Raw genomic sequence first — 19,193 nt, forward strand, 5'->3', positions numbered from 1 at the left:
GCGTCAAGCTGCTACTGTATGCATCAAAATTGGTTTATAGCCTGACTCAGGGATGTCCGTTTCATGTAAGCCAAGAAGGCTATGATAAAGCTCATCACGAGCACGAGGCTACCTTTTTAAAATAAGGGGTCAGAAGGCGAATCGGGAAGGCTGCGTTATTTTTTAATTAGCCTAACAGGCCTACTTGCAGTCCAGGTATATGCGCAATGGCAGGCCTGTGTACGCGCCTCTCCGTCTGTCTTTTTCTTTCTCTCTCTCTCTCTCTCTCTCTCTCTCTCTCTCTGTGTGGGTGTGTGCGCGCATGTGAATGAGAAGAAAGAGCACTATGAATGAACGGAACGATACGCAACGGAATTTTTTTTTTTCTCTTCAAAATCGCGAGTCTGATTGTGTGGCGATAGGAACCCATTGTGTGGCGCTGCACCACACAATGGTCTATGTATGGGAAACCCTGCAATGTGCTGGTGATTTACGGAACTTCAGGGAGAGTTGGGGAGTAATTCAGCTTGTCCCATCGGACAAGCAGATGCGGATTTGACTTGTCTGGACCGAACAATTTAGTTGTCCTGTCCAGTTTGACTACCATTAATTTCAAGCCCTGGTTAAAATGCTGATTCTGATCCAATATAATTCAGTGTTCTGTCAATCCAATGTCCATGTTGTGGTGGAAGAAGTTAAATCAACACCTTGAGACTGTTGGAAGAAAGCAAACAGAATCTGACTTTTTTTATTATATTCTTGCAAGAGCAAGCATCCAAGCAGTGAATCCCAGGGCGTTTCACCCAGAGAAACGCTTCCTGTTTTTATGCGCACACACTTTTTAATACAGTCCTGATACATGACTTTCATGCCAAATGTTTTTCTGTTTCCCTTCATGGATTGTGGTCAGGGCATTCGGCCCTGGAATTGCTCTCTGGGTGTGTGCTATGAATAACAGCGCTATCTCTACACATACTTGGAGCAACATTCCTTACCTTATATAGACGGTGTTTTTTCTGAAACTCGCTTCTCTAAAAATTGCTACTCTGCAATTTTTCTCTACACAGTCCCCTTTTTATCAATTCTTTAACTATAGTCAAGTCAAGTTTATTTGTATAGCCCTTTTAACAATAAACATTGTCGCAAAGCAGCTTTACAGAATTTGAACGACTTAAAACATGAGCTAATTTAATAACTATAATAAAGCAAAAGACTTTCCCTAATGCATCTTTTTATCCCTATCTCTCCTATGCAGGTTTTTAACAGGCACTTCATTAGTAGGGAAATGGAAACGATTAAACTGCTGTTTTTGTGAGACATGGGCATCTCTACACAAATGGCAGATTAACAGTTAGAAAAATATGCAGTTTTATACAAGTTAAACATAGCTATATCATATTTCTTCAGAAAGCAAAAATAAGCAGTTCATTTTATCATAATCATTCACATTCGAAAAAGGGGGATTATAATTCTCATATGGGCTTGGATGCCAGTCCGGAAACTCCTCTGGATCCATCCTCACCATCTGGTAACTTTCCATGATGGCATGCACCATCTTCATCACCTTATTTCTCAAGTATCCTAGGACGTATGGTCCGACCAGGCATATCGGAAGCAAAACAAACATTACCGGTGTGTGCATGGTCAGTAACCAATGTCCTCATCAGTTACCCCATTGGAGAAACCAGGAGAACCAGGAATTGATGACAGGTGGTGGGGCCGTCACTGCTTCTCGCATATGATTGAGATGTTCTGGTAATTGTCCAGTATATAGAAAAAAATAGGTGTTTTAATATCTTACACACTCCACCTTTCTCTGCAAATAAAGTGTCAACTGCAAGTCTGTTTTGAATCGCAGCCTTCCTAAGGGCATCCAGTTCGTTATTCATGAGAGTGACTGCTGACTCTGCCTCATTGGCTAACCTTAGCAGCTGCCTTGCCAGCCCATTGATCTTGTTTAATGCTGCTGTTCCTCCACCCAGGAACATCAACCACCTCACATTTGCTCCAGGTGATTTCCAGGGTTCAGTGAGAACATATCCATTATATCTAGTGGGTGTTAATCTTTTCATGATATGGTGAGCTTTCTTCTGAAATGGATTATCTTGAGCAATCATTAGGCCAGGGAACACTGTGGACGGGTAACAGCACCTATTCCAATTCCAATCTGTTGGAATTCTTGAATGTGTGTGTGAACCACAGACCCACATGATCAATGGACAAAAAGACGTACTCAGTTTTACCTTGTTCATTCTGATGATGGAGTTAGCAAAGCTGATGCGGCACCTTGTTTCATTCTGGGAGCACTGTATACAAGTTTTACATTCAGACATCCCAAGAGGTGTTGAACGGTCAGAACATGCACGTGGAACTAGATATGAAACCATGTGCTGCACTGGTTCAGGGAGTCTAGAACAGTTGGAGATTAGGCTGTCTGCTGCTTGGTGTGTGTATGTATGTTTCTGTGTGTGTATATATAATTGCATACTTTCACCCACCCAGCACTTGGTTTTGTCCTTGTTGAGCTCTCCACCTGTCTTGCTGTCCAGCGGCATGTTGGCCCAGTTTAAATGCAATGAGTGGCATATCCAGCATGAGTCACTAATTGATAAGTTCTTTGGAGTCTCTATTGCCAGGGCAGACGCTGTGTTCCCGTGATACTTGGTCACAGCTGTTGCTCTGTTCACAACGATGAGAAATAGAATTGTAATCACCACTGGGTTCATTTTTGACTCTCTGGTGCCCCTTTTCCACCAAAGCAGTTCCAGGGCTGGTTCGGGGCCAGTGCTTAGTTTGGAACCGGGTTTTCTGTTTCCACTGACAAAGAACTGGCTCTGGGGCCAGGAAAACCGGTTCCAGGCTAGCACCAACTCTCTGCTGGGCCAGAGGAAAGAACCGCTTGCGTCAGCGGGGGGGGTGGAGTTGTTAAGACCAACAACAATAACAAGACCGTGAAAGATCGCCATTTTTAAGCGACGAGAAGCAGCAGCTGTACAAACGCGAAGTCATTTTTTATTATTATTATTATTATTATTATTATTATTGTTGTTGCTCCTGCTTCTTCTGTGTTGTTTTTGCTTTGATATTCGCGCCAAGGTTTATGTAAACGTAGCACCGTAACTGACGTATACAGTGACGTAAGTGACGTATACAGCGACGTAATGACGTGGCTCCGCTTAGCACTGTGAGCTATGGAAAAGCAAACTGGTTCTCAGCTGGCTCGCAAGTTGAACAAGTTGTGAACCAGCACTGGCCCCGAACCAGCCCTGGAACTGATTTGGTGGAAAAGGGGTATGGGTGGTCCTTGGCTGTGTCATGCCAGCTGTGTTAGCTACTAATGGTTGTGCTTTGCCTTCAGGAAAACATTTACTACAGGTAGGTGAATGTCCCAGCAACTTGTAAAACCAGGTGACGGGTGGTTGTATCATGGCATCAGATGGAGAAACACTGATGGGTCACCCTCTATCAGCACCCGTCACTATTCTTGACATTTTGGTGCTCCAAGTGCAGGCATGTCCTTTTGCACTCTTCCCACCTCACCGAAACACTGACACCCCACTAGCTTCACCTACCCCCTGCTCTCTTTCTCCTTCATCTCTGATGGTTCATCTTTGTCGTCCTCTGTTCCTTCTGACAGTGGTGTGCGCTTGCAGTGAGAGGCGTGTATCCAAGTGGCTCTCTCCCGAATCTTAACAGCTGTTTGTGTGGTCAGCAGCACCTGATATGGTCCCCACCGCCGCAGCCATCTCCAGCTCTGCCTTCTCGGGTCCTTCACAGCAATCCAATCCCCAGGCTTCAAATCATGTAGATGTCTGGATGGTGGGACTGGAAGTGCATCCTTCACCTGCTTGTGTGTGATAGAGAGAGCAGAGAAGAGATCCATACAATAACGCAACGTTTCATCTTCATACAACACAGTTAGGGCTTGTGGTTTAGGTCCCTGAGCCCACGCAAGTATTGGGTGGCCTGCCAAACAGAATTTCAATGGGGCAGAGATAATTTTTTTGCTCTTGCATGCATTGTCGTATGAACTAGCACAATAGGGAGGGCCTTAAATGCACCGTAAATGACTCGCACCTGCACAGGATTAAGGCGCAATCAGCATGCGCCAATATAAAAACTGTGAAGACATACATACTTATTTTGCCAAGTATTGAGTTGCATTGCTGACACATTACCAAGCCTTATTTCCTTGTTTGGTTTCGTGATCCCCTGTTTCTCATCTTTGATCCTGTTGAGTCTATGATAGCCTGTTGGTGCCTTGCTCGACCTATTGCCTGTTTCACTGTCTTACGATTTTGCCTGCCGTTCTGGGTTAAGTTTCCCAAGAAACTTAAAGAGAGAACTGATGTCATGGAAACTCTCAAAACTTAAAAGATAAATGATGCACAATCGCAGCTATGGAACTTGTGTTGTCTCTCATCTGGTGTCTCTCTCTCTCTCATTTGGTTTTGCAGAAACATACAGTGGGGCAAAAAGTATTTAGTCAGCCACCAATTGTGCAAGTTCTCCCACTTAAAAAGCTGAGAGAGGCCTGTAATTTTCATCATAGGTACACTTCAACTATGAGAGACAGAATGGGGGGAAAGAATCCAGGAAATCACATTGTAGGATTTTTTATGAATTAATTGGTAAATTCCTCTGTAAAATAAATATTTGGTCACCTACAAACAAGCAAGATTTCTGGCTCTCACAGACCTGTAACAACTTCTTTAAGAGGCTCCTCTGTCCTCCACTCGTTACCTGTATTAATGGCACCTGTTTAAACTCGTTATCAGTATAAAAGACACCTGTCCACAACCTCAAACAGTCACACTCCAACCTCCACTATGGCCAAGACCAAAGAGCTGTCAAAGGACACCAGAAACAAAATTGTAGACCTGCACCAGGCTGGGAAGACTGAATCTGCAATAGGTAAGCAGCTTGGTGTGAAGAAATCAACTGTGGGAGCAATTATTAGAAAATGGAAGACATACAAGACCACTGATAATCTCCCTCGATCTGGGGCTCCACGCAAGATCTCACCCCGTGGGGTCAAAATGATCACAAGAACGGTGAGCAAAAATCCCAGACCCACACAGGGGGACCTAGTGAATGACCTGCAGAGAGCTGGGACCAAAGTAACAAAGGCTACCATCAGTAACGCACTACGCCGCCAGGGACTCAAATCCTGCAGTGCCAGACGTGTCCCCCTGCTTAAGCCAGTACATGTCCAGGCTCGTCTGAAGTTTGCTAGAGAGCATTTGGATGATCCAGAAGAGGATTGGGAGAATGTCATATGGTCAGATGAAGCCAAAATTGAACTTTTTGGTAAAAACTTAACTTGTCGTGTTTGGAGGAGAAAGAATGCTGAGTTTACACGACTGATCCGTGTAAAGGAAAGAATGAATGGGTCCATGTATCATGAGATTTTGAGTGAAAACCTCCTTCCATCAGCAAGGGCATTGAAGATGAAACGTGGCTGGGTCTTTCAGCATGACAATGATCCCAAACACACCGCCCGGGCAAAGAAGGAGTGGCTTTGTAAGAAGCATTTCAAGGTCCTGGAGTGGCCTAGCCAGTCTCCAGATCTCAACCCCATAGAAAATCTTTAGAGGGAGTTGAAAGTCCGTGTTGCCCAGCGACAGCCCCAAAACATCACTGCTCTAGAGGAGATCTGCTTGGAGGAATGGGCCAAAATACCAGCAAGTGTGTGAAAACCTTGTGAAGACTTACAGAAAACGTTTGACCTCTGTCATTGCCAACAAAGGGTATATAACATAGGATTGAGATGAACTTTTGTTATTGACCAAATACTTATTTTCCACCATAATTTGCAAATAAATTCTTTAAAAATCAGACAATGTGATATTCTGGATTTTTTTTTCTCATTTTGTCTCTCATAGTTGAAGTGTACCTATGATGAAAATTACAGGCCTCTCTCATCTTTTTAAGTGGGAGAACTTGCACAATTGGTGACTGACTAAATACTTTTTTGCCCCACTGTACAACTGTGTGTCTTCAGCATAACAGTGGAAACTAATGCCATGCTTACGAATAATATCACCCAGAGGGGGTGTGTGTGTGTGTGGAAAAAAAAAAAGCAGTGGACCCAAGACAGAACCTTGTGGAACACCAAACTTTTACCTCAGTATGTCTAGAAAAATCACCATTTACATCAACATACTGATAGCAATCAGTTAAATAAGAGCTGAGCCAGGAGAGGGCTGTTCCCTTAACTCCCACATTTTCTAGTCTAGCCAGAAGAATGGAATGATCAGTGGTATCAAATGCTGCACTAAGGTCAAGCAACACAAGCTCCGAGACACGGCCCTGATCAGACGCCAACAGTAGGTCATTTACTACTTTAACCAGAGCTGTCTCAGTGCTATGATGAGGTCTAAATCCTGACTGATGCATTTCATAGATGTTATTCCTATGTAAATATGAGCATAGCTGCTTTGTCACAGCTTTATCAAGGATCTTGGAGATAAAGGGGAGGTTTGATATCGGCCGATAATTGGACAGCTGACAGGGCTCAAGGTCAGGTTTTTTTAATCGGGTTTAATAACTGCTAGTTTAAAGGACTTGGGTACATAGCCTGTCCTAAGAGAAGAATGTATTATTTTTAGAAGGGGTTCAATTACTTCAGGTATTATCTGTTTGAATAGTCGTGTAGGTAAGGGATCTAGTACACAAGTTGAGGATTTTGATGCGGAGATTAATGAAAGTAATTCGATTTCTCTAAGGGGAGTAAAACATTCTAATTGCTGATTTGATACAGTTAACAATATAACTACAGGGTCACTTAAATTGTCTGACCTTAAATTAGTAGTTTGAATTTTTTGTCGGATATTTTCAATTTTGTCATTAAATTCATGAAGTTGTTGCTACTACATACTACAGGTGTGCATGTGTCTATCGTGGACTTATTCCTGGTTAATCTAGGATTATTTTTATCTTCTTTTAGGGTGGAGAGAGATGTTGATCTAGCAGTACTAAGAGCTTTTCTATACTTCAGGAAGCTCTCCTTCCAAGCTAATTTGAACGCCACCAATTTTGTTTGATGCCATTTTATGTTCCAATTTTCGAGTAGTCTGTTTCAAAGCGCGAGTGTCATTGTTATACCAGGGTGCTAATTTTTTATCTCTGATTATTTTCCTTTTAAGAGAAGCTACCTTATCTAAAGTATAGCGGAATGTTGACTCTAAGCATTCAGTTGCCTGATCAAGTTCTGTGGGGGCTGACCAGTGATCCAATCAAAGTTGAGAACTCTGGGAGATCATTTATAAGACTCTGCAGTAGTTGACGTGAATGTACGTTTAATACAGTAGCGTGGTGAGGTGCATATATTATTACTCGGACATATTTTGAATGAGATGAGAGAATATGAGAACTTCAGACTGTGGAATTGTGACTATATTTCCTATATTTAACCCGAATGTTAGTATTAGTGTGACCACCATTATGGGTTGGTCCTATGACACTCTGATTATCCCCTACTGTATCTAAAATGGACAGGAACGCTGTTTTCAAAGGGTCTTCTGGGTTATCGAAGTGAAATAAAATCTCCAACAACTAAAGCTTTGTCTAAGGAAAGAACCAGGTCTGAGAGAGAATCTGCAAATTCAGAAAGAAACTCAGAATATGGCCCCGGCGGCCTGTAAATAACTTGTCAGTTTCTTATTTGACACTGCCCTTGCCCCCTTTTATATGATGTCACATGAATCAAGTCATGTCCCTTCTTTCAAGTTCCACTACAAGGAATTAGTAGTATTTTAACATTTCACGTTCACTTTGCAGGCCATAAAATAAATACTGCTGTTTAACAGCTCCAACTTACCTGATGTCCCAATATACCTGAATTCACCCGATATTTAACAAAATAGAACTTGAATTAGTAAACATCCTAACAAGCAATTCTCCAACCTATCTGAAGGCATTTTGTTCCGAACATCACGTTTGGCCATCCGATGGTAGAATGTCTCCGGAAAGCTGTGGGTCCAAATCCTTTCTTTGGTAAGTTGTAGTCTGAGCATTTCTCATTAAATTATCTTAAGTGATTTTTGCACTGCTGATCAGATGTTTCAAATGGAGACATCTGTAATATTGACACATCCACCTTCATGCTTACTATATGGTATGCTTATGGTACTCACTTGTTTTGTTCACTCCTGTGTAATTATTGAGAAAGTGATGAGGGTAATTCTGTGCCAAATCACCAGAAGGCTCCCGACTTACCATCTCAAATTTGCTTCATAATTTTTTATTTTGATGCCCTTAATTACTGTGCAAAATTTTAGGCTAATATCTCCACTAGTTTTGGAGATATTAAGCCTTCAAAAAGGGGGCGTGGCCCCATATTTAGCATAAAAACAAGTGTTACAATCAAACATCCATAGTTTGATGGCTAATAACTTTTGAACTGTCCACACTAAATGGTTCAAATTTGCACACATGATTCTTTGATATAAGGCTATGTACACAGAAGGAGAGCTTTGTATGTGACGTATTTGCAGATTTATGGCATGCCAAATATGGCTTCCTGGAATGCGTATTTTTCCATGGTAACAGGATAAAGTGGCTAGAGATAATGAGATGAGTACTTTTGGCTCTCTATAGCTCCAGATTTAATGATACCCTTTTTAATATATGAGACATGTTATAGTACTATCAGGAAAACATGTTATATCTGTGACAAAAATGATACTTGTCTCATATACAGGCCCCTAAAAATGGAAAAAAGCTTGTCGCATCTGTATTTTGAATGCTTATAGCAAAAACCTGACACGGTCTACCAGAAAACAAATTAGATCAGTGGAAAAAGAGCAAGGTCTAATTGATATGTACCAAGTATGAAGTTGGTGCTGTGAAGAAAACTATTTCATTCAAGCTGTTGAATATAGAAGGTTTTAAGACATGCGAAAATGCCATTCACAAGGTTACATCACATGCTACATCATTATTTTGCCTTCTAAAAAGCAAAATACACACGGATTAAAGTTTTCCGTCACTACGATGGATTTCCATCAACTGGGAGCGCTAAAGGTCAATAATGAGTGATGCAGATCCGAGGAAAAAAAAAAGGGGGGGGATAGGCCCATAGGTCTGACACCGATGTGATTTAGAACTTCACCAAGCTGCTGTGATTGCCTGTTGTTGAACCCTTTCTTGTGCTATGTTTGAGTATATGTAACGGAATAAGTTGTTGCGCTAGATAGGCTTAAATAAATAAATAAATAAATAAATAAATACAGCCTACGCTACTGTCTAGTCCCGGGGAGGCTAGGCGTAGGCCACTGATGAAACAATTTGGCTGTCCTACTACTAGGCAGTTACTTGCCTACTACTAATACTAGGCCTATTGTAGTAGTAGTAGTAATAATAATGATGATGATGATGATGATGATATTTGCGTATTGAAAGGTGATCAGGTGAAAAATCTAAACGGCCCTGTTGAAGCCGCAGCAAGACATATGCTATTAAGCCTTTTGTAGGTTAAACAGGCTTCGGCAGACAACGTTCTGGAAAGGCTGTATTTTTCTTTGGTTTGATTAGCCTACGATTTAATCTTTAAACATTTATTGTTTCAGCAGTTGATTTGATATGATATTGAAAAAGATAGGGTCAAGCTGAGTATTGAAACCTATGAAGGCTTTGCAGTGATGGTCACACCTGAAGGCAGCAGGGGAGACTGCCTCAACAATGAAAATCAGTGCTCCATTGAGGAGTTCATGTTTGTCTTCTTATGGCAGATACAAAAGTTATCTGAAGAAATGGAAGGACAAAATAAGCCAAGAGAAGGAATGTAAGCAAGTACAATTTATGCATCCTCATGGTCCTTCAAAGTCTTACAGCTGGCCCAGAAGAGATGATGTCTGCTGGGTTCCACTGATGCACATCATAAAGATCATAGATGCACCAATCACATCAACTGGCAGGCAATATGTAGTTCCGTCTGGTGTGGTGAAAGAAATTGACCAGTTATTCAAGCGCTTCAAATAGACATGCTAAGTCTACATCAATAGAATTAACTTTGTGTAATTGACTGTGCGATTTGTAAATCATTTATCATATTTACAAATAGACTACATATATGTATAGTCAAGAGAATTTGAATTAATAATGATGTAGCGTGTGATGTAACCTTGTGAATGGCTTTTTCGCATGTCATAAAACCTTCTATATTCAACAGCTTGAATAAAATAGTTTTCTTCACAGCACCAACTTCATATTTGGTACATATATCAATTAGACCTTGCTCTTTTCATTGATCTAATTTGTTTTCTGGTAGATCTTGTCAGATTTTTGCTATAAGCATTCAAAATACAGATGCGACAAACTTTTTTTTTTAATTTCCATTTTTAGGGGCCTGTATATGAGAAGTATAATTTGTCACAGATATAACATGTTTTTCTGATAGTACTATAACATGTCTCGTATATTAAAAAGAATCAGACATCTGGTGTCATTAAATCTGGAGATATAGAGAGCCAAAAGTGCTACCATGGACAAATGTGCATTCCAGGAAGCCATATTTGGCACGCCATAAATCTGCAAATATGTCACATACAAAGCTCTCCTTCTGTGTACGTAGCCGCCTTATACAGTGGGACAAAAAAGTATTTAGTCAGCCACCAATTGTGCAAGTTCTCCCACTTAAAAAGATGAGAGGCCTGTAATTTTCATCATAGGTACACTTCAACTATGAGAGACAGAATGGGGGAAAGAATCCAGGAAATCACTTTGTAGGATTTTTAATGAATTAATTGGTAAATTCCTCAGTAAAATAAGTATTTGGTCACCTACAAACAAGCAAGATTTCTGGCTCTCACAGACCTGTAACAACTTCTTTAAGAGGCTCCTCTGTCCTCCACTCGTTACCTGTACTAATGGCACCTGTTTGAACTCATTATCAGTATAAAAGACACCTGTCCACAACCTCAAACAGTCACACTCCAAACTCCACTATGGCCAAGACCAAAGAGCTGTCAAAGGACACCAGAAACAAAATTGTAGACCTGCACCAGGCTGGGAAGACTGAATCTGCAATAGGTAAGCAGCTTGGTGTGAAGAAATCAACTGTGGGAGCAATTATTAGAAAATGGAAGACATACAAGACCACTGATAATCTCCCTCGATCTGGGGCTCCATGCAAGATCTCACCCCATGGGGTCAAAATGATCACAAGAACGGTGAGCAAAAATCCCAGAACCACACAGGGGGACCTAGTTAATGACCTGCAGAGAGCTGGGACCAAAGTAACAAAGGCTACCATCAGTAACACACTATGCCGCCAGGGACTCAAATCCTGCAGTGCCAGACGTGTCCCCCTGCTTAAGCCAGTACATGTCCAGCCCCGTCTGAAGTTTGCTAGAGATGATCCAGAAGAGGATTGGGAGAATGTCATATGGTCAGATGAAACCAAAATAGAACTTTTTGGTAAAAACTCAACTTGTCGTGTTTGGAGGAGAAAGAATGCTGAGTTGCATCCAAAGAACACCATACCTACTGTGAAGCATGGGGGTGGAAACCTCATGCTTTGGGGCTGTTTTTCTGCAAAGGGACCAGGACGACTGATCCGTGTAAAGGAAAGAATGAATGGGGCCATGTATTGTGAGATTTTGAGTGAAAACCTCCTTCCATCAGCGTGGGCATTGAAGATGAAACGTGGCTGGGTCTTTCAGCATGACAATGATCCCAAACATACCGCCCGGGCAACGAAGGAGTGGCTTCGTAAGAAGCATTTCAAGGTCCTGGAGTGGCCTAGCCAGTCTCCAGATCTCAACCCCATAGAAAATCTTTAGAGGGAGTTGAAAGTCCGTGTTGCCCAGCGACAGCCCCAAAACATCACTGCTCTAGAGGAGATCTGCATGGAGGAATGGGCCAAAATACCAGCAACAGTGTGTGAAAACCTTGTGAAGACTTACAGAAAACGTTTGACCTCTGTCATTGCCAACAAAGGGTATATAACAAAGTATTGAGGTGAACTTTTGTTATTGACCAAATACTTATTTTCCACCATAATTTGCAAATAAATTCTTTAAAAATCAATGTGATTTTCTGGGGTTTTTTTTTTTCTTATTTTGTCCCTCATAGTTGAGGTATACCTATGATGAAAATTACAGGCCTCTCATCTTTTTAAGTGGGAGAACTTGCACAATTGGTGACTGACTAAATACTTTCTTTGATACAGTGGGGCAAAAAATCATATGTGCAAATTTGAACCATTTAGTGTGAACAGTTCAAAAGTTATTAGCCATCAAACTATGAATGTTTGTAACACTTGTTTTTATGCAAAATATGGGGCCACGCCGCCATTTTGAAGGCTTAAATCTCCGAAACTAGTGGAGATATTGGCCTAAAATTTTGCATAGCAGTTATTAGTAACAAGGACATTTAAAATAAAAAAATTGAACAAAATCTGAGATGGTCAGTTGGGAACTTTCTCTAAAATCTGGTGATTTGGCATGGAATTACTTATAAGGCAGTTGAAGCATGCATACTGTAGCCATCATAGGTAAGCTAATCATATCCACTGGATACAAAAAGTATACACACCTGATAGAATTGCAGATTTTTGTGATGTAAAATTCAAATGAAAAACAATTAAAATGATTTTAAGAAATGTAAAGAAAAAACTTGACTTGTAGATTTACAAGTAGGCATACATACATACATACATACATACATACATACATACATACATTTTATATCTACATACAGTAGATATAAAAAGTCCACACCTGTTAAAATGGCAGGTTTTTGTGATTTAAAAAAAAAAGAAACCAAGATAAATCATGTCAAACTTTTCTGCCTTTATTGTGAAAATGCAACCTATAAATTAACGTGAAAAGCTATAAGAATCATTTTTTTAAACTAGTTGAACAAGTGTGCACACCCCTAAACACACCTGAAACCATTTTGTTTAAAAAAAAAAACCTGCTGATCAGATGTTTCAAATGGAGACATTTGTAATATTGACACCACCTTCATGCTTTATAATTTATAGTTAGTTGAAACACTTAGATTTTCACACCATTCAATCTTTTTGGGTAAGAGTCAATCACTTTGGCACATTTTGACTGACCAAAAGCATTCTAACTCAAATTGGCTGGACATCTCCTGTGCACAGACCTCTTAAGGTCATCCCACAGTTGTTCAATTGGATTGAGATCTGAACTCTGGCTAGGCCATTTCAAAACCTTGATCTTGTTTTGGTGAAGCCATTCCTTTGTTGAGTTGGAAGTGTGCTTTGGGTTGTCGTCATGAAATGTGAAACTTCTCTTTATCTTGGGTGTTTTAGCAAGAGCGTTAAGGTTTTATGTTAAACTTCACTGTTCTTTAGAGCTATTCTCCCTCCACCCTCATTCAAGTGCAGGACTGATCAACAGTTGCAAATGATTAACTGCAGTTATTGCTGCAAAAATGGGTCACACCAGGTACTGAACCAAATGTTGACACGCTTTTATTTATTTATTTTTTGGGGTCTAGCTTTCTGTCACCGATTGATGATGGGGCTGGATGCAAGTGCAGATTGGTGTCTAGAGTGAAACACATGAAAACAAGGACTATAACATAAAACAAATAAGAACTAGATACACGTGGCAAGAACACAAATGCAACATTGGCTTCGTTGCTGACTGATTATGTTCGTCAGTGACGAGTGCCAGCAGGAACCTTTCCGTCTGAGTATCTCTGCCCAGGTTCTTTTAGAGAACTACCTTTTGCAAGGTGTGCCTTTTTTCTTTCTCTCTCTCAGGCACCGGACCCGTGAGCATTGTCAAAGTGAGCCAAGTAATTCTGGTAAAAATGCTAAGGTGTGCAACGCTGAGCTAGTATAACTCATTGATTTTATGTCCTTTTTTTTCTATTAAACACCAGTATATTTAACTACATTTTATTGTTAAACTGTAGTCAATGCGACTACAAAAGACAAAAGGTAGGTAATGAGGTTATGCTATCTATAGGATGGCTATTTATATGCTCTCTATATACCTATATACGGTAGGTCTATAGCATAGCCACAGGTCTACCTGTGGCTCTGCATCATGTTTTCATGAGCTTAGGATGAGCACTTTACATAGGGCGTGAGCCCGCTTCCATGGAGCTGCCCTGTGGTGCTGTTACAGTAGCCCAGAATGGGCAAACCTCAGGTGAGTGAATTTCGTGTTTTTACAAGTGATAATGTGAATTCAGAAGGAAAGAAGATGAAGAACTGGAAAGGAGGAGTCTGTGTTTGCTGGCTGAGTTTGAGAACCCAAATTTTGAAAGTGAATGATCATACATACTTTTTCCTCGTGCTAAAAAAAAAAACAAGGGTGTGTGAATGTAAGTATTGGATGAAAAAAGTATTGGCATAAAAAGTTCCTACATAGTGGAACTTTTTATGCCCCTAAAAAAAAAAACTGAGCAATGTCAAGAACTAAGACAGGGTTTCCGCAGGGCATTAAGTCATTAAATAGATTTTGTGAAAATTAAGGTCCTAAATGGTATTAAAAATCATTAAATTTTATTCCTAGTAGCATTAAAAATTCTTTCTGTAGTTTTCAAGAAAAATATTTATTTTGAATATATAGGGTATTGTAAAACTTTGAGCGGGTGGGTGGAGCACAGAAGTACAGCAGGCCAGAACTGAGTTTCCAAAAACTCTGTCACACTTTTCAGCGTTTACGCTCTCCCAGACACTCAGATGTGTGCGCACACATCAGTCGTCTGGTTGGGGAAAGAGCTCCCTTCCTCTGCTCTCTCTCCTTATATAGGGCGTGGTCACTGGGGAAGACACACAAACAGGTTAATTGACATCAGGTGCAGTGATTCTGCTACTTACCTTCCCTGACTCCGCCCTCCGGTCACAGACTGATGCTTGACCACGCCCCTGCTGCCACATACCCCCACCGCCCGACTCAGACCGGGCAGCTGTCTGGCCTGCAGCCGACTCACCCCCACCCCCCACCCCCCTGACGGGAGAGGAAGTCTGCCACGACCATCTGTGCCCCCGGCCTGTGGATCACCTTGAAGTTAAAGGGCTGGAGTGCCAGATACCAACGGGTGATCCGCGCGTTGGCATCCTTCATGTGGTGGAGCCACTGGAGGGGCGCATGGTCCGAACAGAGGGTGAAAGGGTGTCCCAGCAGGTAGTAGCGGAGGGCAAAGACTGCCCACTTGATGGCTAGGCACTCCTTCTCTATTGTGCTGTAGCGCCCCTCACGCACTGACAGCTTCCTGCTGATGTACAGCACGGGGCGATCCTCCCCCTCTACCTCATGGGACAAAACAGCCCCCAGCCCTCTGTCCAACGTGTCCGTCTGCAACAAAGGGGAGAGAAAAGTCAGGGGAGTGTAACAGTGGCCCCCCACACAGTGCAGCCTTCACCTTAGAGAGAGCCTGCTGACATTGCTCCATCCACTGGACCGGATCTGGTGCCCCCTTTTTAGTGAGATCAGTTAGCGGGCTGGTGACATCTGAATAATTAGGTATAAACCCACTTGATGGGTTTATATAATAGCCAGCCAGCCCCAGGAACTGTCTCGCCCCCTTTTTGGTCTTGGGCCTCGGGCAGGCCGCAATCGCTGCTGTCTTATTAATTTGGGGACGCACCTGCCCATTGTCCAAGTGGAAGCCCCCCCCCAATCGCACACTTCTTCGGGTTGGCCGTGAGACCCGCTCGCCTCAGCGACCCAAGGACGGCCCTCAGGTGTTGCAGATGCCGCGGCCAGTCATTACTATAGATTATGTCGTCCAAGTATGCGGCTGCGTAGGTGGCGTGGGGGCAGAGGACCCTGTCCATAAGCCACTAGAATGTAGCGGGTGCCCCAAACAGCCCAAAAGGAAGTGTGACAAATTGGTGTAAGCCAAACGGTGTGGAAAAGGCCCTTTTTTCTCGGGATAGTGGAGTCAAGGGGATCTGCCAATAACCCTTTGTCAAATCCAGTGTCGAATAAAAGTGAGCCGTGCCTAGTCAATCCAGCAACTCGAGGCATTGGGTACACATCGAATTTAGACACCATGTTGACTTTTCTATAGTCCACACAGAACCGGACCGACCCATCGGCCTTGGGAACCAAGACCACCGGGCTGCTCCAGTCACTGTGGGACTCCTCGACGATGCCCATTTTGAGCATGGCCTCGAGTTCTTCCCGAGCCACCTTTTTCTTGTGTTCGGGTAGCCTGTAAGGGCAGCTGCGCACTACCACTCCTGGGGGCATCTCAATGTGGTGTTCTATGAGGTGGGCGCGGCCGGGCAGGGGCGAGAACACGTCCAAAAATTCGGTCTGCAACTGGGCAATCTCCGTGAGTTGGGTTGGGGAGAGGTGGTCTCCACAGGGGACCGGAGAGGTAAGCGATGTCAGTGTTCCTTTTTGAACCGCCGGCCCCAGCTCCGCCTTCTCCGGAACCACCGACACCAACGCCACGGGGACCTCCTAGTTCCAGAGTTTGAGCAGATTGAGGTGGTAAATCTGTAGCGCCTCTCCTCCCCGACTTGCCATGTGACCTCAAAGGGTCCTTGCCACTTGGCGATCAATTTGGAGCTCAACGTGGGCAACAGTATGAGTACTTTATCTCCCGGTGCGAACTCCCTAAGGCGCGTACCCCTGTCGTACAGGCGGATTTGCCGTTCTTGGGCCTGCCGCAAATTCTCCTGGGTTAGGGGTGTGTGTGGAGTTTTGCGCGCGGGTCAATAACGTATTGGATTTAATTTTTGCTCGGTGAAGGTCCCTCCTCCCAATTTTCCCGCAGTACATCTAGAATGCCACACAGCTTACGCCCTTATAATAATTAGAATGGGGAGAACCCTGTGGAGGCTTGTGGGACCTCTCGCACTGCAAATAACAGGGGTTCGTACCACTTATCCCAATTTAGTGCATCCTCACATACAAACTTTTTAATTATGTTCTTGAGGGTGCGATTGAACCGATCGACTAAACCGTCCGTTTGTGGGTGATAAATGCTGGTGTGGATTGGCTTAATTCCCAGTAACCCATACTGTTCGTGCAGTGTGCGTGACATAAACGAAGTGCCTCGATCAGTCAGAATCTCTTTGGGGATTCCGACTCGGGAGATGACGTGGAAGAGCGCTTCCGCAATACTGCGTGCTGAGATATTGTGAAGAAGCACTGCTTCCAGGTATTGCATTGCATAGTCCACCAGAACTAAAATAAAGCGATACCTTCGTGTTGACCGATCTAATGGCCTGATGAGATCCATCCCAATTCTTTCGAACAGGGTCTCGATTAATGGTGCTTTAAAGGCACTTTTGGAATGGCTGCTGGATTTACTAACTGGCATTCGCGGCATGCCGTACACCACCTACGGACATCGCCGTGAATCCCTGCCCAATAGAACCGGGCCATTATTCAGGCTAGTGTCTTATCCTGCCCCAAGTGTCCAGCCATGGGATTAAAGTGAGCCGTCTGGAATACCAATTCCCGGCGGCTATTTGGGATCAAAAGTTGTGAGACCGTCTCCTTAGTCTGAATGTCCTGCGTCACTCAGTATAATCTGTCCCTCATAATGGAGAAATAGGGAAGGACGGGGTGGCGTTTGGCTGGAGCGTTTGACCATCGATTACTCTCACTTGGTCAAACGCATGCTGCAGAGTCTCGTCTCGCGACTGCTCTGATGGGAAATCCACGAGGGATTCCCCAAGAGAGGGAGGAGGAGCCGGCGGCTCCTCACTCTGACGCGGAGATGACGTAGACGGCTCTGTGACAGCTGCTCCCGCCAAAGCGACACCGGGACCTCCCCCTGCTAAACTACGGCAGGATCCACTCTTCACTAAATGAGTCATTAATTCCCAAAATCCCGGCCAATCAGTCCCCAAAATTATCGAGCGTGTAAGGCGAGGATTAACCCCCACCTTTACACTAAATTTCTCCCCTCGAAATAGAATGTGGACCGACACTGAAGGGTAGTTATGAACATCCCTGTGCACACACAACACCTTCACCAATTGTGCTCCCCCCCCCCCCCCCCCCCCAAATGCCTCATCTTGCACCAGGCTTTGGTGGATTGAGGTCTGATTACAGCCAGTGTCCACCAAAGCCTGATACGTATCCCCTTCAACACTCACCAGTATACGATACGCTCCAGCCCGATTGAGGGTGGTTCCTGGCGCGTCGGGGATCCGGACCACTGCGCCCACCTCCGTCGCCGAGCACTGATGCTGGAGGTGCCCTGATTCCCCGCAGCGCCAGCAAACTGGCCCAGGCTTTCTCTCTGCACTGGCGCTCTGGGGCTCACTCACCTGAGGGGGGAAAGAGACAGACACAGAAGCGGAAAACAGGAGGGCACCGCAGGTGCGGCGGGCTGGCTGGGGTGTAGCCGGCCCCCGCCTCCGCGGTGGGGGAATGGGGCGAGGACGAGACACAGAAGGGGGGAGAGAGAGGGAGAGAGAAGAGGAGATCTGCGATCCTGCCGTGGAAACAGCCGCCAAATGATCCTCCGCCAACTCGATGGCCTGATCCAGCGACGCCAGGCACTGGACCCACTCCACTGTTCCTTCGGGAAGTTGGACGATGAACTGCTCCAGTGCCACCATATCGACGATTCCCGCGGCGTCACGGTTGTCATCCCTCAGCCACCGCCGGCAGGCGTCCCATAGTTGCTGGCCAAACACGAACAGCCGGCCGACCTCCTCTAGGCATAGAGCGCGGAAGTGCTGGCGTTGTTCGGGGGGTGCACCCCACACGCTGGAGGACGGCCCGGCGCAGGTCTGCATAGGCCAGCCGGCTGTCAGCGGGGAGCTGTAGCGCGGTCAGCTGTGCCTCGCCCGTTAGCAGGGGAGGAGGCGCGCCGCTCCACCGGCCAGCCCCAGGCCTCTGCTGCTTGTTCGAATAGCACAAGGAAGGCCTCGGGGTCGTCGTGCGGGCCCATCTTCGTTAGGGTGAGGTGGGGTGGGCCCACGGCGGTGGACCCCGCCGACGCGAGGAGGTGCCGGAAGGCCTGAAGATCTTCCTGTTGTGCCAGCACCAGGACCTTGAACCGTTGCTCTTGCTCCTTTCGGAGGGCAACCAGCGCCTGGTGCTGGCTCTGTTGGGCTGTGGTGAGGGCGTGGATCAGGTCTGCGAAGGGGGAGGACTCCATGGGGCTGTTTTCCTCTGTGCTCCGTCCCGGGTTTCGGCACCACTGTAAAACTTTGAGCGGGTGGGTGGAGCACAGAAGTACGGCAGGCCAGAACTGAGTTTCCAAAAACTGTGTCACACTTTTCAGCGTTTACACTCTCCCAGACACTC

At 44.4% G+C, this 19,193-nt stretch overlaps 1 protein-coding gene across 3 annotated transcripts in view; it reads left to right on the forward strand.

Annotated features, from left to right (window-relative positions):
* The window catches only part of rpe (ribulose-5-phosphate-3-epimerase), a 164,008-nt gene that overhangs the window by 41,873 nt on the left and 102,942 nt on the right, over positions 1–19,193 (forward strand). For 2 of the 3 annotated variants that reach the window (XM_060929035.1, XM_060929034.1), the window contains exon 2: positions 7,898–7,977. The exons of the other annotated variant lie outside the window; for it this stretch is intronic. In XM_060929035.1, the coding sequence (XP_060785018.1) occupies positions 7,898–7,977 (80 nt within the window). The remainder of the gene's footprint in view (positions 1–7,897; positions 7,978–19,193) is intronic. 3 annotated transcript variants of the gene reach the window in all.

The sequence above is a fragment of the Neoarius graeffei genome, chromosome 9 (genome assembly GCF_027579695.1).
Source record: "Neoarius graeffei isolate fNeoGra1 chromosome 9, fNeoGra1.pri, whole genome shotgun sequence".
Taxonomy (NCBI): domain Eukaryota; kingdom Metazoa; phylum Chordata; class Actinopteri; order Siluriformes; family Ariidae; genus Neoarius; species Neoarius graeffei.